General features: G+C 40.7%; 1 protein-coding gene across 1 annotated transcript; it reads right to left on the reverse strand.

Annotated features, from left to right (window-relative positions):
- Window positions 1-5,853: 5,853 nt before the first annotated feature.
- Window positions 5,854-13,769, reverse strand: LOC147900644 (uncharacterized). The gene is made up of 4 exons (XM_087375944.1): window positions 13,479-13,769; window positions 13,288-13,368; window positions 13,082-13,211; window positions 5,854-6,368 (listed from the first exon to the last, which is right to left on the reverse strand). The coding sequence occupies exons 1-4, from the start codon at window positions 13,635-13,637 to the stop codon at window positions 6,364-6,366; spliced, it is 375 nt and encodes a 124-aa protein (XP_087232070.1). The 5' UTR covers window positions 13,638-13,769; the 3' UTR covers window positions 5,854-6,363.
- Window positions 13,770-16,285: the final 2,516 nt, after the last annotated feature.

Consider the following 16,285-nt stretch of genomic DNA (forward strand, 5'->3'; position numbering starts at 1 on the left):
CAAGTAGAGTGTGATGAATTAGAGAGTATCCAAAGTGGAGGATAACATGAGAATGAGCAATATTGGCAAGATAAGCACAATTCATTACAATTAAAATACAATTTCACTATGCAAAACTTGTCGAAGGCTCTTGATAATTTGTCAAGGTAGTGCTACCAACTTTGTGAAATCTAGGGTATGGTGACTCTTTTATAGGATGCCTACTACAACAATGAGGTTTTCTATCCTAATTGCATTTAAGAAAACATCTTGCTTCTCCTTGACACCACATTGTGAGCATGTGCCATTTGGTGCAATGCCACTCAGATTCTCCCTTTGGAAGGCCTTAGGTCTCACACATGCCTTAGGATGTCAAAATTACTCATTCTCATAGAAAATGATGAGAATTGATGGGGCTGAAAGATGGGGTAATCACCCAGAGCACATGGTCATCTATCTCCATGTAACAATGCTCCAGCATGACCACATCTCAAGTCATTCAAAGCTAGTCAGGTTAGGTCAAAGTCTATGTGTGTTTTACATTATACATATTCTTATCTTTGTTTTTCATGACATACCAAGGATAAAATGCTTAAATCTCTTCTACCTAATCCTTAACTCAAGGTTTTTAGTCCTAAATTTGAAGTATACATCCATCATATCATCCAACATGCAATATCCTTGTTTCAAATTATGTTTGCTCAAGGGAAATGAAGTTCCAACATGCTAAGGATAGTAACACTAATAAAAAAACATGATAGATGTGAATATTTTCATCAACACAATACAATACCATCAAGTTACCTAGACAAACTCAATAAGCCTGATTTTCTCACCAACACTGGGCTAGTATTGGTCTCACCCAGCCTAGCAATTTGACATAAACTAGCCATCCCAATGGTTGACATGAGCAAACTCGATCAAAAAACAAACTTTCAACACACGAAGAATATCAACACTTCAATAAAGCCACCATACATGTGAAATAGATTCATCAACAATAGGTTTATTGATTGGACCACTAGTGTAGTCCCTAAATGATATAGTTCACTAGATAGGCCCAATCAGCTTGATGTTCCAACCACAGGTTGGTGTTGGCCCAAACCTAAACCAACCCGATGGTTGACTTGAACCAACACACATTTTTGGGGGGAAAAACTTCTAGCATGTTAACAAAATTAACACTATATTAAAAACTTAGTGCATGTGAAATATCTTCAGTCCCAACCTTTGGGCCGGTGCCTAAGCAACTAGGTGGCAGAAACTAGCCCAGTGGGACATGAAGTCTAAGCACTTTAAATACAATGCATGCAAAATATATTCATTAACATGGGAAAATGAACTTTAACTACTCTTATTTTTTGGTTCACAAGCCAGTAAGCTTGCTATTCCAAACATTGGGCTAGTTTTTTGCAATCACTGGGCTAGCTAGCTTGATGGTTGAAACCAATGGGAGATGAACTTAAGGTAATTGAACTTCTAGCATGCTAATAATATTAACACTTCCACAAAAACATAGTATGTGACTTTGAAATATATTCATCAACCCAGCAAGCTTATTGTTTGGACCACTAGCTAAGTAAGCCTCTTCCAACCATCAAGTTGGGTTATGACAATCATCAAAATCAAACTAGACCGATGATTGCAACTAGCCCAATGGTTGTCTTGCAAAAGAACATTGGAATTACAAATGTCCTTGTTTGGATTGATGTCATTGTACCAAGATATTGTCACTATAGCAAAAACTTATTCACTTAGGTTGTCTCTCCTTTTCTTGCATTTTGTTGATGCTCACATGCTCTCACGTGAGGTAGCATTCCTTAGATCCACTATGTGGCCAGTCACTAGAATCACATCTAGTCTTTTGAAGACATCTTTGATATTGTATGCCCAATCTATTTTACCTTTGTATCAAAGGAAATAACATAGCTAACGACTTCCTCTTTGTAGCTAGTTGATCTCACCCTTTTCACTTTGTGCAGATCACTTCTCAAGTTAAATAGTATATTCACTTGGGCATGCATCTCCTGAGGCATGTCACTCGATGAATCATTGGGTGCATGGTAAAGCTTCTAAAGATGCAAACTTGGTAGTCAATTGATTGATGTTGCTGCCTAGAGTGCTCCCAGCAGTTTGTGACCACAACTTGTGGTCTTCAATCTGATGCCAATGCTCAAATGTATACATTTGTTCCCTTTGAGGCTTGCTACTCTACAAGGAGGCATTTTCCCCCTCTGCAGGGAGTCAGCATTTTTCAAGCTAAAATCCACAAGATTCTAAGCTTTATAAAGGTGTAAAAGTCAAAACATGTTGGTTTTTATCAAGGTTTTTACAAATTAGTTTCATTATTGTTTTCTAAGAAATAGGCAAGAATATAAAAATGTTTATCCCTTTGAACCAAACACACCACCCCAAAACACTAAGGAATTGAATATAAAAGTATTTAAGCCCTTTGAACCAAATGCACCACCCCAAAACACTAAGGAATTGAAACAAACCATCAAACATAACCTCAAAATAACTATTAAACTTTCATATCACCACACTTGTCAAAATGGCCACATAAAAAATGAGTACTAGAAAATATGCAATCTCATAAGCTCAATGCCTAAACAAAAAGGGGCTAGAGAATATAGCTGGTCCAAAACAAAGAAGGAATAGGGAGAGACTAAAAAGAGAAAAATTTCTCAATTTGTCATGTTCTAGTCAATGATGAATCAAAACTGGAAATTTGAACATTCCTCAACCCCTATTCTGCTAATGAAATAAGGAGGGGAGTCTATACAAAAGACATTGTAACTTGCACACCGTACCTCAAATCAATGAGCTATGAAAAGGAAAAATTATAATCTTATCATCCCTCAACTATTATTTCTCTTGCAAAATGGGGAGGGGATTCAATATAATAAACGTCATAACTTGCAAATGTAGCTCAGATTGACAAGCTAATAAAAGAAAAAATGCTCTATCCAATGATAATTTCAAATTTGAAATTCCATCATCCATCAACCCTGATTTTTTTGACAAAATAGAGAAGGGAGTTGATACAAAAGACGCCATAACTTGCAAACTATCCTTAGATCGACGAGCTGTAAAAAGAAAAAATATTCAGTTCTTCCTGCTCTTTTCAACAATGAATTAAAATTTGAAATTTGACCATTCCTCAAACCCTATTTGATGATGGCAAATAGGGAGGGGAGTTGACACAAAAGACATCATAACTTACAAAGGTCGAACGGAAAAGCTTTAAAAATAGAACATACTCAATATCTCATGCTCTATCCAATGATTAATTGAAAATCAAATCATCCTTAAACTCCTAGTTTTTTGGAATATAAGGAGAGGAGTTGACACAAAAGACATCATATTTTCGACTTCTTGATGGAGAATTTCCCTCTCCCATTGCCTCTAAGAGATCACTTTAAGGTGTGGCAACATGAGCTCCTTGGTTGGAATGGGTTTCTGATTCAAAATAATGTGTGTAGGGAGGTTCTTAAAAACAGTAGCTCGTATAACTTAGCTCGAGAGTTTTAGCTCAATGCTCATACACCCTCATACCAATGTTGCAAATACATATTCCATTTTCATTTTGATATTGTACCATATTTTTCCTCCACCTTCGATCTACTCCATCTTCTTCTTTCAATGTTTTAAGAACACCATACAGTAGCTCCATAAGCGGTGTTTTAATGCTTTCAAACATTTTTAACAGAAAAAAACTAGGAAAAGCGGATCGTACCTTTGAATATTTTTGCGCAATTATGATGTAACATTGTAGATTCCCTAAACCATAGCAAATGTTTTCAATTGTTATGTCCTTTGGTTGTGCAAAAGTTGAAGTAATGAACTTTTGGATGAATACTTGCTTGCATATATGTGTAGGACAAGTTTAGATGTTTTTGAATGAATTGTTTATATCCTATAGAGTTTAGAATATATAGTTCAGATGCAAAATAGCCTTTGCAATGGTTTAATAATCTCATTTAAGATGGAAATTCCATAATGTTATGGTCTCATAGTCAAGTTTGAATGTGTACTAATGGCAAAGACCCAAGTCTGTGTACCAATTTTCAGAGACCAAGTTTGTCGAATTCCGTAAACAAGATAGCCCTATGCACCTGGCAACTTGAAAATGTAATCAAGTAATCCATTTTATGCTCCCCTAGTTGCACCAAGACACACCCAATTGCAAAGCTGAATGATCTATATAAACATGGAATATGATATCCCAATTCAGAGTTCTAAGGTTTGGTGTTGTAATTAAGGATTGTTTAAGCTTTCATAGGAATCTTTGGCATTCTTAGATCCAATCGAAGTCCACAAGTGACTGTAGAGAGGTTGTGCCAAGTCATTAAGTTCCTAATGATTCATGAACCTTAGATAATAACCTACATGTCCCATGGAACATTGCACTCCCTTATAGTCCGTGGGTGATGAGTATCACCTTGTTCTCATATGCCTATACTTGGATACAAGGTGTAACAAATCTTGATTCTCCCAATTAGAGTGTATTTATAGATGATCCAAGAAAACCACTAGAAGTCCCTTAACATTCTTTAAATGTTGGAACGTAGATAGGACATTGGTCAAGTTGAACACCATAAAGTTGTATGAATAAATGCCCACTCCGTGGTAAATGTTGTCTTATGTTGGCCTTGAGGGTTGTTAAAAACATGATTATATCCCAAAAATCCAATCAAAAAACTGTAAGCTTCCTTTTCTGCAGCTCTCTAGAGTACATGTTTAGTATATCATCCTACCACATCATCACAACACGCCACAATGCCACATCAAGATTTGATGTGTCATGCTGCCACATCACAATGCCACATCATTACGACGTCATCATGACAAGTGGAAGTGCTATGTCTAGCCACATCAACAATTGCATGTCATCAACACCATATCATCAAGGCCATGTCATCATCATCCCACATCATTAGTGCCATCTCCACAGGCACACTTTTGAAGCAACATGTGAACACACAATACCACATCATCTCCCGTGCCAAATCATCATTTTTCTAAAAGTTGGCACAAATTCGGCTGGCCATAACTTTTGAGTTTTAAGTCTTGCCAATCAACTTGTAACCTGGTGTGGCAAAAAGGTCACATTTGAGGGGCACACCTGGTACTCACTCTTCGTGGTAAATTCCAACGACTTACTTTGGACACCTCAATTCTCTTTAACAAAGCCCTGGCTCCCAAAAATTTCCAAATTATAAGGCAAATCTTGTCTACTTTTCTCCATAATTAACTAAAGATGCATTGAAAGTCCTGGATGGTTTTATGCAAGAATCAACTGAAATCTACCAATGGGATCCCCGCCCTAGTGCTGCTAAAATAGTAAATAGTAAATTCTAGGTAGTTTTGCTATAGGGAGGGCAAGCCAATTCCTTCAATGCCCTCGTTTCTGCAATTTTTAATCAATTCTAGCCCAGGTCTAAAATTTAGATCCCATGAAGTACTCAAAGATTTATTGTGATGACTCACAAAGTTGTACGTATGTGTTTTCCTTGTATTCTCTATTTTACTAATGATGACATGCTTCTTTTTTAAGCTTTAATTAGCAATATGAAAGGCATCTCTTCGAAATCGACTTTTATTGGAATCTGTTCAGCTCTTTCACTCTGTACACCAAAAGTGAGAATCAAGACTGCCAACTTAAGAGACCCTTTGATTTTTTTGCACTTGAGAGACCCTTTGATTTTTTTGCTGATGTTAGCCTCTTTTCACCAAAGTCATGAGTACGTGTGAAGGAAAACCTTTCAATAAAATGTGGAACAAATTTTGTTCTTCATTAAAAAGGGGCAACACAACCCCCCCCACAGCCACACGTTGCACACATGCAAATGAAATCACATGCATGGATGTGTGTGCACAAAGTTTTTGGAAGAATTCAGCATCCATACGTCTCGATTAATAATAAACAGAGATTCTTCAAGATTCACAATACAAGTAATGTATTCCCACTCACCTCACTTATCATGTACATTATGCTCTTCTCCATATACATGTGAGGAACCAAACAATACCCACCTGTCCTTCGAAAAAATATCAAACATAGACTTTCTTTTAAAGAAACTGCAAGCAGAACACTCTACAGATGAAATCAAACTCTATATAATCTGTCTGTGATACAGCCTTTCCTGAGAATAGCTGTAGTAAGCCAACTGGCCACCAAGATCAACAGAGAATGGACCTTTGATCAAAATGGGACAGGACTCAAAAGAATGCCATCATCTGATATTTACTGCGACACTGGAGGTATATACTTCGGAAAGGTATCCAGTGCTCCAACCATTAAAGAACCAATACCAGGCAAATCCAAATTAAGCGCTTCAGCGAAAGCTGAAAGTCAAAGACGAGGATATGGAGATTCCCTCATCCTGCCAAAAAAGGGTTCCAATATCGTGACTAAGCATAACAATTTCAGCAGTAGCATTGCACAAACATTTACTGAGGCTATGCAGATTATGGCAAAACAAATCACAAGACCATAAAAATCCTCACCATATCTCCATACTTCATATAAACCTTTTCATATTTCACCTGGAAACAATGATGGCATCATTAGGCTAGAGTAAATAAAGCCAGAGTCTGTAATCTAGAGTTCATGGCCAAATCTTTTCTAAATATAGTAATTTTCTTCAGAAGGTTTTTGGGTCACAATGACATCGACACACATGACCGACCCCATGTCAGAACTAAAGATGAGAAGCTGACTCACATCTGGCATAGTTTTCTAATGTTCACTTATCATCAAATAGGAGAACAGTTTTATATGCTTGCACTGGGGGACATCTGCCTGGTGGAATGGCCAGGATTCGCCAGGGAACATCTAGGGAACACAAAGCGCTACACTACTTGCCTCTTGACATTTTGGCAGATTGTTCACAGCTATAATTTTGAGAGTAAAATCATGGAGGGAAGGGATGGCTGTAATAAAGTGGGCAAACAAGCCAAGTTAGTGGGTGTTAGCACCTCCCTTGCCAGCCTGTGTAGGGCTTAAAAAAAGGACCGGGGGGGGATCATTTATATACGACATCACTCCCTAATCTATTCAACCTCTCTGTTAGAAAGTATGAACTGCCATATGACCTTAAATGCCTCAAGGGAACCCTCACCCTAATGACTGGGGGAGGAGGGGGTGGGCGTGGGGGCGGGGGATCATTTATATATGACATCTCTCCCTAATCTATTCAACCTCTCTGTTAGAAAGTATGAATTGCCATATGAGCTTGAATGCCTCAAGGGAACCCTAACCCTAATGCACACATACGTACAAAGAGCCTGTTTGCACCAGCTGTCGTAGTTGTAAAGGAGCTTGTAAACTGCTCTTCTAGACATGATGTCTTGAGTACAAAAAAAGGCTAGTGGAGCTTGCTCCATGTAGGATGGGAGAGACTCTTGGCTTCCTCTGAATCCCCAAAGGCAAGACCACAAATTACCTTGGCTGGTAAGTTGGGATTCATATTACCGCAGAGTGGCAGGTCATCCTAGAAGAGTGGGCAACAGAAGCTCTTAATTTGAAGCTCGTCAATGTCTCTCTAGGGTGGTTAATCAGGTTTTGCTTGCCACGGTCTGGTACGTTGCTTCTTGCTTGTGTTTCCTTAGAGGATGCACAAGCTAGTTCTTGTGGTTGGTGTGCAATATCCTTTGGGCAGTACCAAATGGCACACAAGATACTAAGACTAGAGTGACTTAGCAGACAGCAATCTTGCCTCATTCAGGCGCAAGACTAGGGATTATTTATCTAGAGATGTAGAGAGAGGCCTCACTCCACGATTGGAGCCTTGGCCCCCTTTGGAACACTCTAAAGACTGGTGAATAGTGGCAGCCTTCACATAAATGAATCTTCATGTAGGCCCCTCTCATGGCAAAGGCCTTGACACAGGGACAAGGACATCATAAAGGTACATGGATGGGGCAATTTTGCAAAACTAGAGTCCCTCTCCAAGTCTGTTTTATGGCTTATCACTTAGACAATGTGAGGACGGGCTACTACATAACACGTCCTTGCCAGTCTTCTACAATATAGGTTTTGGTGAGGGCATATAGCTTGAGCCCTCCACAACTCTCGGAGACACTATGTATGATCAGGTGCTAGATTCATTGCAGTCATAGAGCAATAGAGTGGTGGCGAGACTAGGAAACCATTGGATCACCCATTCCAACCCAGGCAAGGATGAGTATTTCCGATGGACGCTTTGGCTCTAATAGGAAGGATTACTACCATTAGATGTGTCATTGCCATTGCAGCCCATCATCATTGGCAAGTGCACCAACTTGACATCAAGACTGCTTTTCTTCATGGGGATCTGCAAGAAGAAGTATATGTCACACAACCTCCTGGCTTTGAGGTTGTTAATTCTGAAAATAAGGTATGCCGGCTTAGAAAAGCCCTTAATGGTTTGAAGCAGGCACCCAAGGCATGGTATGCCAAAATTCATGCACACTTACTATCCCTTGGTTTTCAGAATAGTCCCACAGAACCCACTCTTTATGTCCGTGGGAGTGGATCTGATTTTTTAGTGCTGATTTTATATGTGGATGATATGCTCATCACGGGCCCACATACTCAGCAAATTGCAGCTTTCAAGGCTGATTTGCAGCAGATTTTTGACATGCTAGACATGGGACAGCTCCATTATTATTTGGGCATTCAGTTTGCTCATGTTGAGGGGGGTATCATGATGTCTCAGTCCAAGTATATTGGACAGCTCCTTGATCGTTTTCAGTTTGAGGATTGCAAGCCAATCTCTACTCCAATGCCTTATTTATTTATGTCACACCAGACCTGACTTACAGTATGCAGTATCTCAGCTCAACAGATTCATGCACATGCCCAGTTCACAGCATTGGCAAGCAGTGAAGAGAGTCTTCAGATATCTCAGAGGCACTCAGGAGTCAGGATTTAGCCCTCTTCTATGGTGATCAGGGTTCACTTACCATGCATGCTCACACGGATAGTGACTGGGCAGGATGTTCTGACACCAGAGTGTGACATACTGGCAATTGTTTTTTGCTTGGCAATTCATGTATCTCTTGGCCCAGCAAGAAGCAACCAACAGTTGCCACATCTAGCTGTGAGGCTGAGTACAGGGCAGCTTTCACCGCTATAGTAGAGTGTGTTTGGCTTCGACAGTTACTTACAAATCTTGGTATTCGCCAGACATCCTCCACTATTGTCTACACTGACAGCTAGAGTGCTTTGGCCATTGCACGTAACCCAGTGTTTCATGCGCGTACCAAGCATATTGAAGTTCACTATCATTATGTTCGGGAGCGGTTGTCAGCAGGAGACAGAGAGTTGTCCAATCTTCCCATAAAGGCAGCCTGTAAGGACTAATGCAGGTCGGCCAGAAACCACACAGACTGGTGGGAAGAAAAGAGGGCCTGATAAGAAAGGGCGTTCATCCCTATAAACAGGGCCCCCTGGGGGAGCAGAGATACAATCAGTCCAGCCAATGCAGGGTGTGTTCCAGGTACTAGCAAGAGGGTACTGGGGCAGCAGCCAGGTGTGGTAAAGGCACCAACAAACATCCCTTAGCTCAGTATAGACTCATCAAAGAAGCAGAGCACTAAAACAGAAAGGGAGCTTGACAGAGGCAGTTTAGGGCTCCCCCTAGGCCACTGAAGACCTTATTGAAAGATCGCAGCAGCAGGGAAGAGCTGGAGGATTGGTAACACTTGGAGATCTCAGATCTAGCACCACTGGAGCAGCATACCACTGCCCACGTGATATATACTGTGAGTTCTTTGTACTTATCTTTCAGTCCTATTTTGTGGACATATCCATTCATGTTTTAGTTCCAATATCTCACTATCTATTTCCAGATCTGAACGTGGAGTTTCTACACGTGCATACTTTCAGGAGGATCCAGTTCAAGTAGTGAAATTGTGGGTTGCGCTTGCCCTTGAAGCAAGTCCAATTCACTGCTACTCTCTAATATGGTACCAGAGTACCATCTGGTGCATGCTTAGATTTTCCAACACACCAATGGTGCTAGGGCAGACAGAAAACCTCTGCAAATGTTGGTCCAGCACATCATCCTTCATGGCCATCCAACCTAGGGAACACGAAGGCTCAACTAAAAGATCAAAAGAGATTTCAATAGAGGAGCTGGGAGTCAAGCAAAAACTCTTTTAAGCTAACAAAAAGATACTAAGTGTCAATATATTTGCTATGCCCATCAAACTTGAACACCTTAACAAGGTTATGAAAAGGTAATATAAAAGGTCATTCAGCATATAACCTCATCAAAAAGACAGTAAGGAAAGTAGTCCAGCAGAGAATCTTGGTCTAACTTTGGCAACCCAAAGAAACGTCGTCATTTTTTTCTCTGGAAAAAAAGAAAACGCATGCTTATAAATGCAGAACAAGGGTACTTGAAAGTGGAGACTTCTATGCTCAAATAAGAGGGCCATAAGTCAAATAAGGAATGGATGTGATGGAATGGAAGCTGTCCAATTGAAAAGGATTTATAATTCTGATCGAAGACAAAATCTGCAAGCTATGCAGTTTTAGAGGTAGATGAAGAGAACCATGTATGCTTAAGCACAGTATGAAAAATACAACCATACGACCACTTAAGAAGCAGACACAATGTAATTTGCAGCCCATCATTATAGACCACATAGTCTTTTGAAGCAACCAGCCAAACAGTTAAAGTACTATCAAGGCCTTACAAAATTGCAGGGAGCACCCTTGAAAAACATTAACATTAAAATAATCGGTGTAAGAAATCAAATCATTACATATTAATATCAATTATCTAAACGTACTTTTAGAGCTCTCTCTCTCTCTCTCTCTCTCTCTCAGGAACCCAGGCTGAGATTGGATTATAAAAAGGCACACATATATGAACAGAAACTAGAAGAAGAAATAGCACGTTGTCAGACTCCTTGCACATGCCAAGAAATGAGTGAATGCATGACAGACTTACTGCAGAAAACAGCTCATGAATGCTTTACAAAAAGCAAGGGAATGAGCAAAGGCATGCCCTGCAACCACTGGTACGATCAGGAATGCAGAGTAGCAAAAAAAGCATGGACAACAGCAGACACAACCGAGAAGGAGGACAAAGCTAGAGCCTACAGAAAGTTGGTAAGAAACAAAAAAAGAGAGTTTCTCAAGAGCAAACAAATTGAGAGCTTTGATGAGCTTAAGCAAAATCCCAGAAAGTTTTTCCAAAAGCTACATGGCAGCATACCCCAAGAGGCACCATCCCAGGCAGGGTTTCGTCCTAAACATTCGACGACAGACCACTTTTGCCATACAGGCTGCAACGGAGGGGGTCAAGAATAAGAAAGAAGTAATCTACTATTGCTTTGTAGACTTTAAGAAAGCATTTGACACAGTTCCATGCAAAAAGCTATGGGAAAGACTGGAAAAGCTCGAAGTCCCTCAAGAGATCAGAAAAGCCACATACAAGTTATATGAGAGAGTATTGGCTGAATTAGTGCAACCACTAGTAGATGGTTCATACTCTGAAGGAAAAGTCATCATAAGCAGTGACATAGGAGTCAAGCAAGGCTGCCCCCTCTCACCAACTCTCTTTGGTCTATTCATCGATGAATTGGAAGAGTGGATGAGAACACACAGTGGTGAAGGTGTCCAGATTGCAGGCTATGCCCTCTTATTGCTTATTTACGCAGATGATGGAGTCTTCTTCGCAAAAACTTAAAAGCAAGAAAGAGATGCAAACACATTTGGATACACTGGGAAAATTCTGCAAACACTCAGGAATGCAAGTCAACATATCCAAGACAAAAGTGATGGTGATTGGGACTCGGAATAAACAGGTTTATCTCACTTTTGAGGGGGAGCCTTTGGACAGTGTCACTACATACATATATTTGGGGCTGGAATTTGCAGACACTTACAAGTAGAATGAATGTGTGGAAAGAAGAATCCTCGGAGGTTTGAAAGCTTTATATAGCTTCCAAAACAAGTGCAAAAAGGCACACTTAAGGAACTGGGAAATGAGAAAGTTTTTGTATACCATGCTCGTACAAACAGTGATCCTTTACGGGTGCCCAGCCTGGGCACCCAGCTCTCTAGGGCCTACTGGAACCCAATAGAGACTTTGCATAGACGATTTCTCATAGGGGAGTTAAAGGTGAAGAAACAAACACCGTACCCCATCTTGTTGGTTGAGACAGGTATGATACCTCTTGAAGGAGAGGCATTGTGCCAATTCATGGCATACCTCAGCAAAGTTGGAAAGATGGACGCCAATAGGATACCACACAAAGCAATGGAAGCTACGCGAAGCGCTCAATGGCACAAAGAGGGGCTCAAATGGATGGAATTATGGGGTATAACCGCTGCTGATATCCCCGAAGATGCATGGGAAATCAGGGGGCTAGTGACGCAGAGAATGCTACAGAAGCTATGGCAAGAACCAGGGGCAAAAATGCAGTTTTATAAGCAGGAAATCAATCCGATGGACAGCTATGGAATGCAGAAATACCTCGGGGAAGACATATCAATATTCAAAAGACATTTAATCTGCAAAATCAGAACCAGCTCACATGAAATTGAGGTGGAGAGGGGAAGATGGGCAAGACCCAGGGTACCAAGAGAGGAAAGAGTATGTAAAATCTGCCCTGCAGGAGAAGTAGAAAATGAGCAACATGTACTCCTAACATGTCGAGCATATGCACAAATCTGAGAATGTTATAGGGGCAATAGAAGCAACCTGAAATCCCTACTGGAGTGGCCAGCCAAAGAGCTAGGCAACTACATAAAGGAAATTTTAGAATATCGCAACAAAGTACTTGGTCTAGCACACAAGCTAGCACAACAAGTACTCACTGCATAGCACATTCATGCTTTTATTTATGATATTTTCTTTCAATGGATGTAAACAATCACTACTTGTTGATGGTGATCACTGTCCCATAGATCCTGAAGGGTCTGACGAGGACGTTAATACAATCATATCATATCATATCTCTCTCTCTCTCTACTTCGCTCTCAAAGGGAAATTGATTCTCTCCTTAGCGTAAGTAAGGGAAAGGATAATTAGGTAAAATTGGGGGCCTTTAAAATAACTTAAAGGGGAATGGGGGATGCAGGATTAAGGCAACCAACCTTGATCTGAAGGCAACCCAGCTCTCCAAAATGAAGGTGGCGGGACCTGTTGTAAGTGCGAAGCAGTAGGCAATTGTTGCTGAACTTGAACAATTGACATTTCAGCCTGCATCAGGGATTCCAGCTCATTCTGCACGTGGATTTCCGTTCATATCAGTAAAAATTAAGAGGCGTTCGTGTTGAAGTTTTAGACTATCTGATTCAACCTTTAAGTAATTCGTGATGTCGAAAGTCGTGGGGTTCAATCCAACTTGGTGTTGTCTCTGAATCCATTCAGAAAGCTTTTCCTGATCAAATACAAATTCAAAAAAAGAAATGTCTCGGATGAGCGGCGATCGCAAATAAAGGGTAACCATTGGTAAGGAGACTCAAGACATGGGTTACAAAGAAACTTCACCAGCCCAAGCCGTTGGCCTGACTGAAAAGCAATTTTGTGCTGCTGCTGAGCTTGGGTATACAGTTGGGAAATGGAATTAGCCGCATGGCAGAAGGAGGTGTGAAGGGACCGGTCTACATCCTCCAGACCCGAAAAATCTGATCTCCTTCGCTTCGACATGTTCCAAAGACAAGGTGCTCTACGAGAAATCCGCCCCCTTCCCTGCTTTCCTCCTCCTCGAACACGCCGACAGTTCCCCACAGAAGCCCAGTACCTCCTGCTTCCGCATCTATCGGTCACACCCAGAATGCCGTCTAGTACACCCTCCGATTCTGCTCCTCTACCTAGTGCGGTGTGGGTTGAGCAGTGAGAACACGGAAGAATACAGAGTACACCTCGTGACCCTTGATGGTCACTATGAACCCACAGGGGGAGATGAGCTTGTCATAGTAGTAACTACCAACGGGGAGAAGTACCCATAAGTTAAGTTATTCCTTAGAGCATAATGGCAGGGGAAGAGTATCATTACTTGAGCATAATGTGTGAAAACAACTCCTTTGCATGAGGTACTACCACCCATGAACTAAAGTTCTCTAGCTTTCCTTTTAAGGTTGCATAGGAATATTTCAAAATGCATTTTCGAAGTTTAGTGCATAGCATGATTCTCTAAAATCTTATTTCCTTATTTCCATAGCAAGAGTTGAAAATTAAAAAGAAAGACAAAGGGGAATGTGCAAATGATTCACACTAAGGGACCAAGTTAGAGAAAGCCTATCCATCATTTGTACATGTGAGTTAGAGAAAGCCCATATATCATTTTTACAAGTAGTGTAAGTGTGGGAAAAGCACCAGATGTTGCGCGGGGTGTGGGGGTCCCATATCCAACAAAAGGAGCCGGCTATTACCCCTTTTAGTTGCATTAGTCATTAGGGGTCCCAATCCCCTCCCCATAACCACGCATGCCTCCACCATCTCCAACAAAAGGAGTCAGCTAGGATTTTTACCCCTTTTAATTGCATTAGTCACTAGGACCACACACACGGACTCCAAGGCACCATATTCCAACATCCCCCCTTGTCAAACACCACAAGTGAGAGCTAGCCAGCCAAACACCACCAAAGCCAATCAAATTCTGACCACCAACATAGGGCAAGGTCATTCAGTCCAACAATGGTGACACCCACTCAAGGCAAGGTTGACCAATAAAGAACCTAGACAGCTCACAAGATAGACTCACATAGGCAATCAATTCCCACGCCAACCGTCGCCACTTTTCAACTATGTTTCTCAGATTTTATATGCACATTCTAATTGCATGCAGTCTAATTCTGCACAAGTCACTTGTCAGAAGAGACACACGTTCGCAATCATAGCGCACACGAGGGTGCCACTTCCCGCGCACATGCAAGTAGATAGTCTACAAAGTCACCCAATAGAGTACAATAGAGTACACAGTGTGAGTCGAAGATGCCGTGTGGCCCAATCAACAAGTCCACATGGGCTGCTTGCTCTAATACCATGTAGGACAAGCACCATATGTTGCCACTTAGCAGCCAAGAGAGCACCGGGTACGAGGGTCCCAATCCTTGCCATGCATGCCTCCCCCATATCCAACAAAAGGAGCCGTCGGCTAGGATTTTTACCCCTTTTAATTGCGTTAGTCACTAGGCCACGAGGGGGGTTAAGACCACACATAGCGACCCCAAGGCCCCACATTCCAACAGTAAGGTCCCCCTTGCTCCCCTTGTGTAAATGGTTTGATGCCATATGTGTGACATTCTTTGTTAAAAGCTTGATTCTAGGAAAAACGTAGCATATGGCATTTGAGATTAGAACTCCTAAGTATCTCAAGTAGTTTTAGGTTCTACAATTTCTGTAATTTCAACTTCACTTGCAAGCCATGGTTTTAAAAAATTTTGAAACAAACTTTTGCCAATGAAAAGAAAGGGGCTTATAAGCTTTGCCAAGTGAAGGGTGTCTACACCACCTTCATTCGCCAATGGAAGGAGTTTTGTAAAACCTAAGACACCCCTTTCTTGGGTGGAATAGGGTTTTCAAAAGCTTGCAACTCACCTTCCTTTCAATACCTTCTTTGGCAAAAGGTGGGTTTTTGAAAAGTTCTATAAAATGCGCTCCTAAAATCTTACTCATCTATTTGATCATCTGTCTCAGAGGAAATACATAGATCATTATAATGTGCCCACTCAAAAATATTGCAACCCAAGGAATCTATAAAACTTGGAATTGAGGCTTAATCTTCTTACAGTTTTGAGCAAAATATCATGTCTTTTATTATGTATATAATTGTTTGGAGATGTTTTGTTTCATTAAATACATGGATAAGCACACACTCTTGAACAAGCGGCAAGTGTAACCCTCACCTCTTCTACTCTAGCACATTATTCAATCCCACTAATTGGAAGGCATTGTGATTTGATTAGTTTGGGTTGTAATTTGCCCTTGCTTTCCCCCTCCCTTGCAATTGCCTTCAGTTTCCTTGTTAGCATTAATGGTCCTTGACTTCCACAAACAAATTCAAGACTTTGATCAAGGCACATTAAGCTTTGATCATAAGGTGTACCTCTACTTTCTTGGGAACATATCCCACTAGAGGATAATAAAACATTAGGATATTACTTTTGATCATGATATAGATAGATAGGTCTGAATACTGATATGGAAGTTAATAACTGTAAGGGCAGCACCTATGCATGTAGTTACAACCATTTTGATGCATATTCAGATGATGCTGGAAACATTGTAGACATTTTGAAGTTTTGAATGTTTAGAACTGTCTATTTATCTGTTCCGACATGGATATAGTTGAA

This window comes from Dipteris shenzhenensis, chromosome 6 (assembly GCF_047967505.1).
Source record: "Dipteris shenzhenensis isolate YYH24624 ecotype China chromosome 6, Dip_SZ_1.0, whole genome shotgun sequence".
Lineage (NCBI taxonomy): Eukaryota > Viridiplantae > Streptophyta > Polypodiopsida > Gleicheniales > Dipteridaceae > Dipteris > Dipteris shenzhenensis.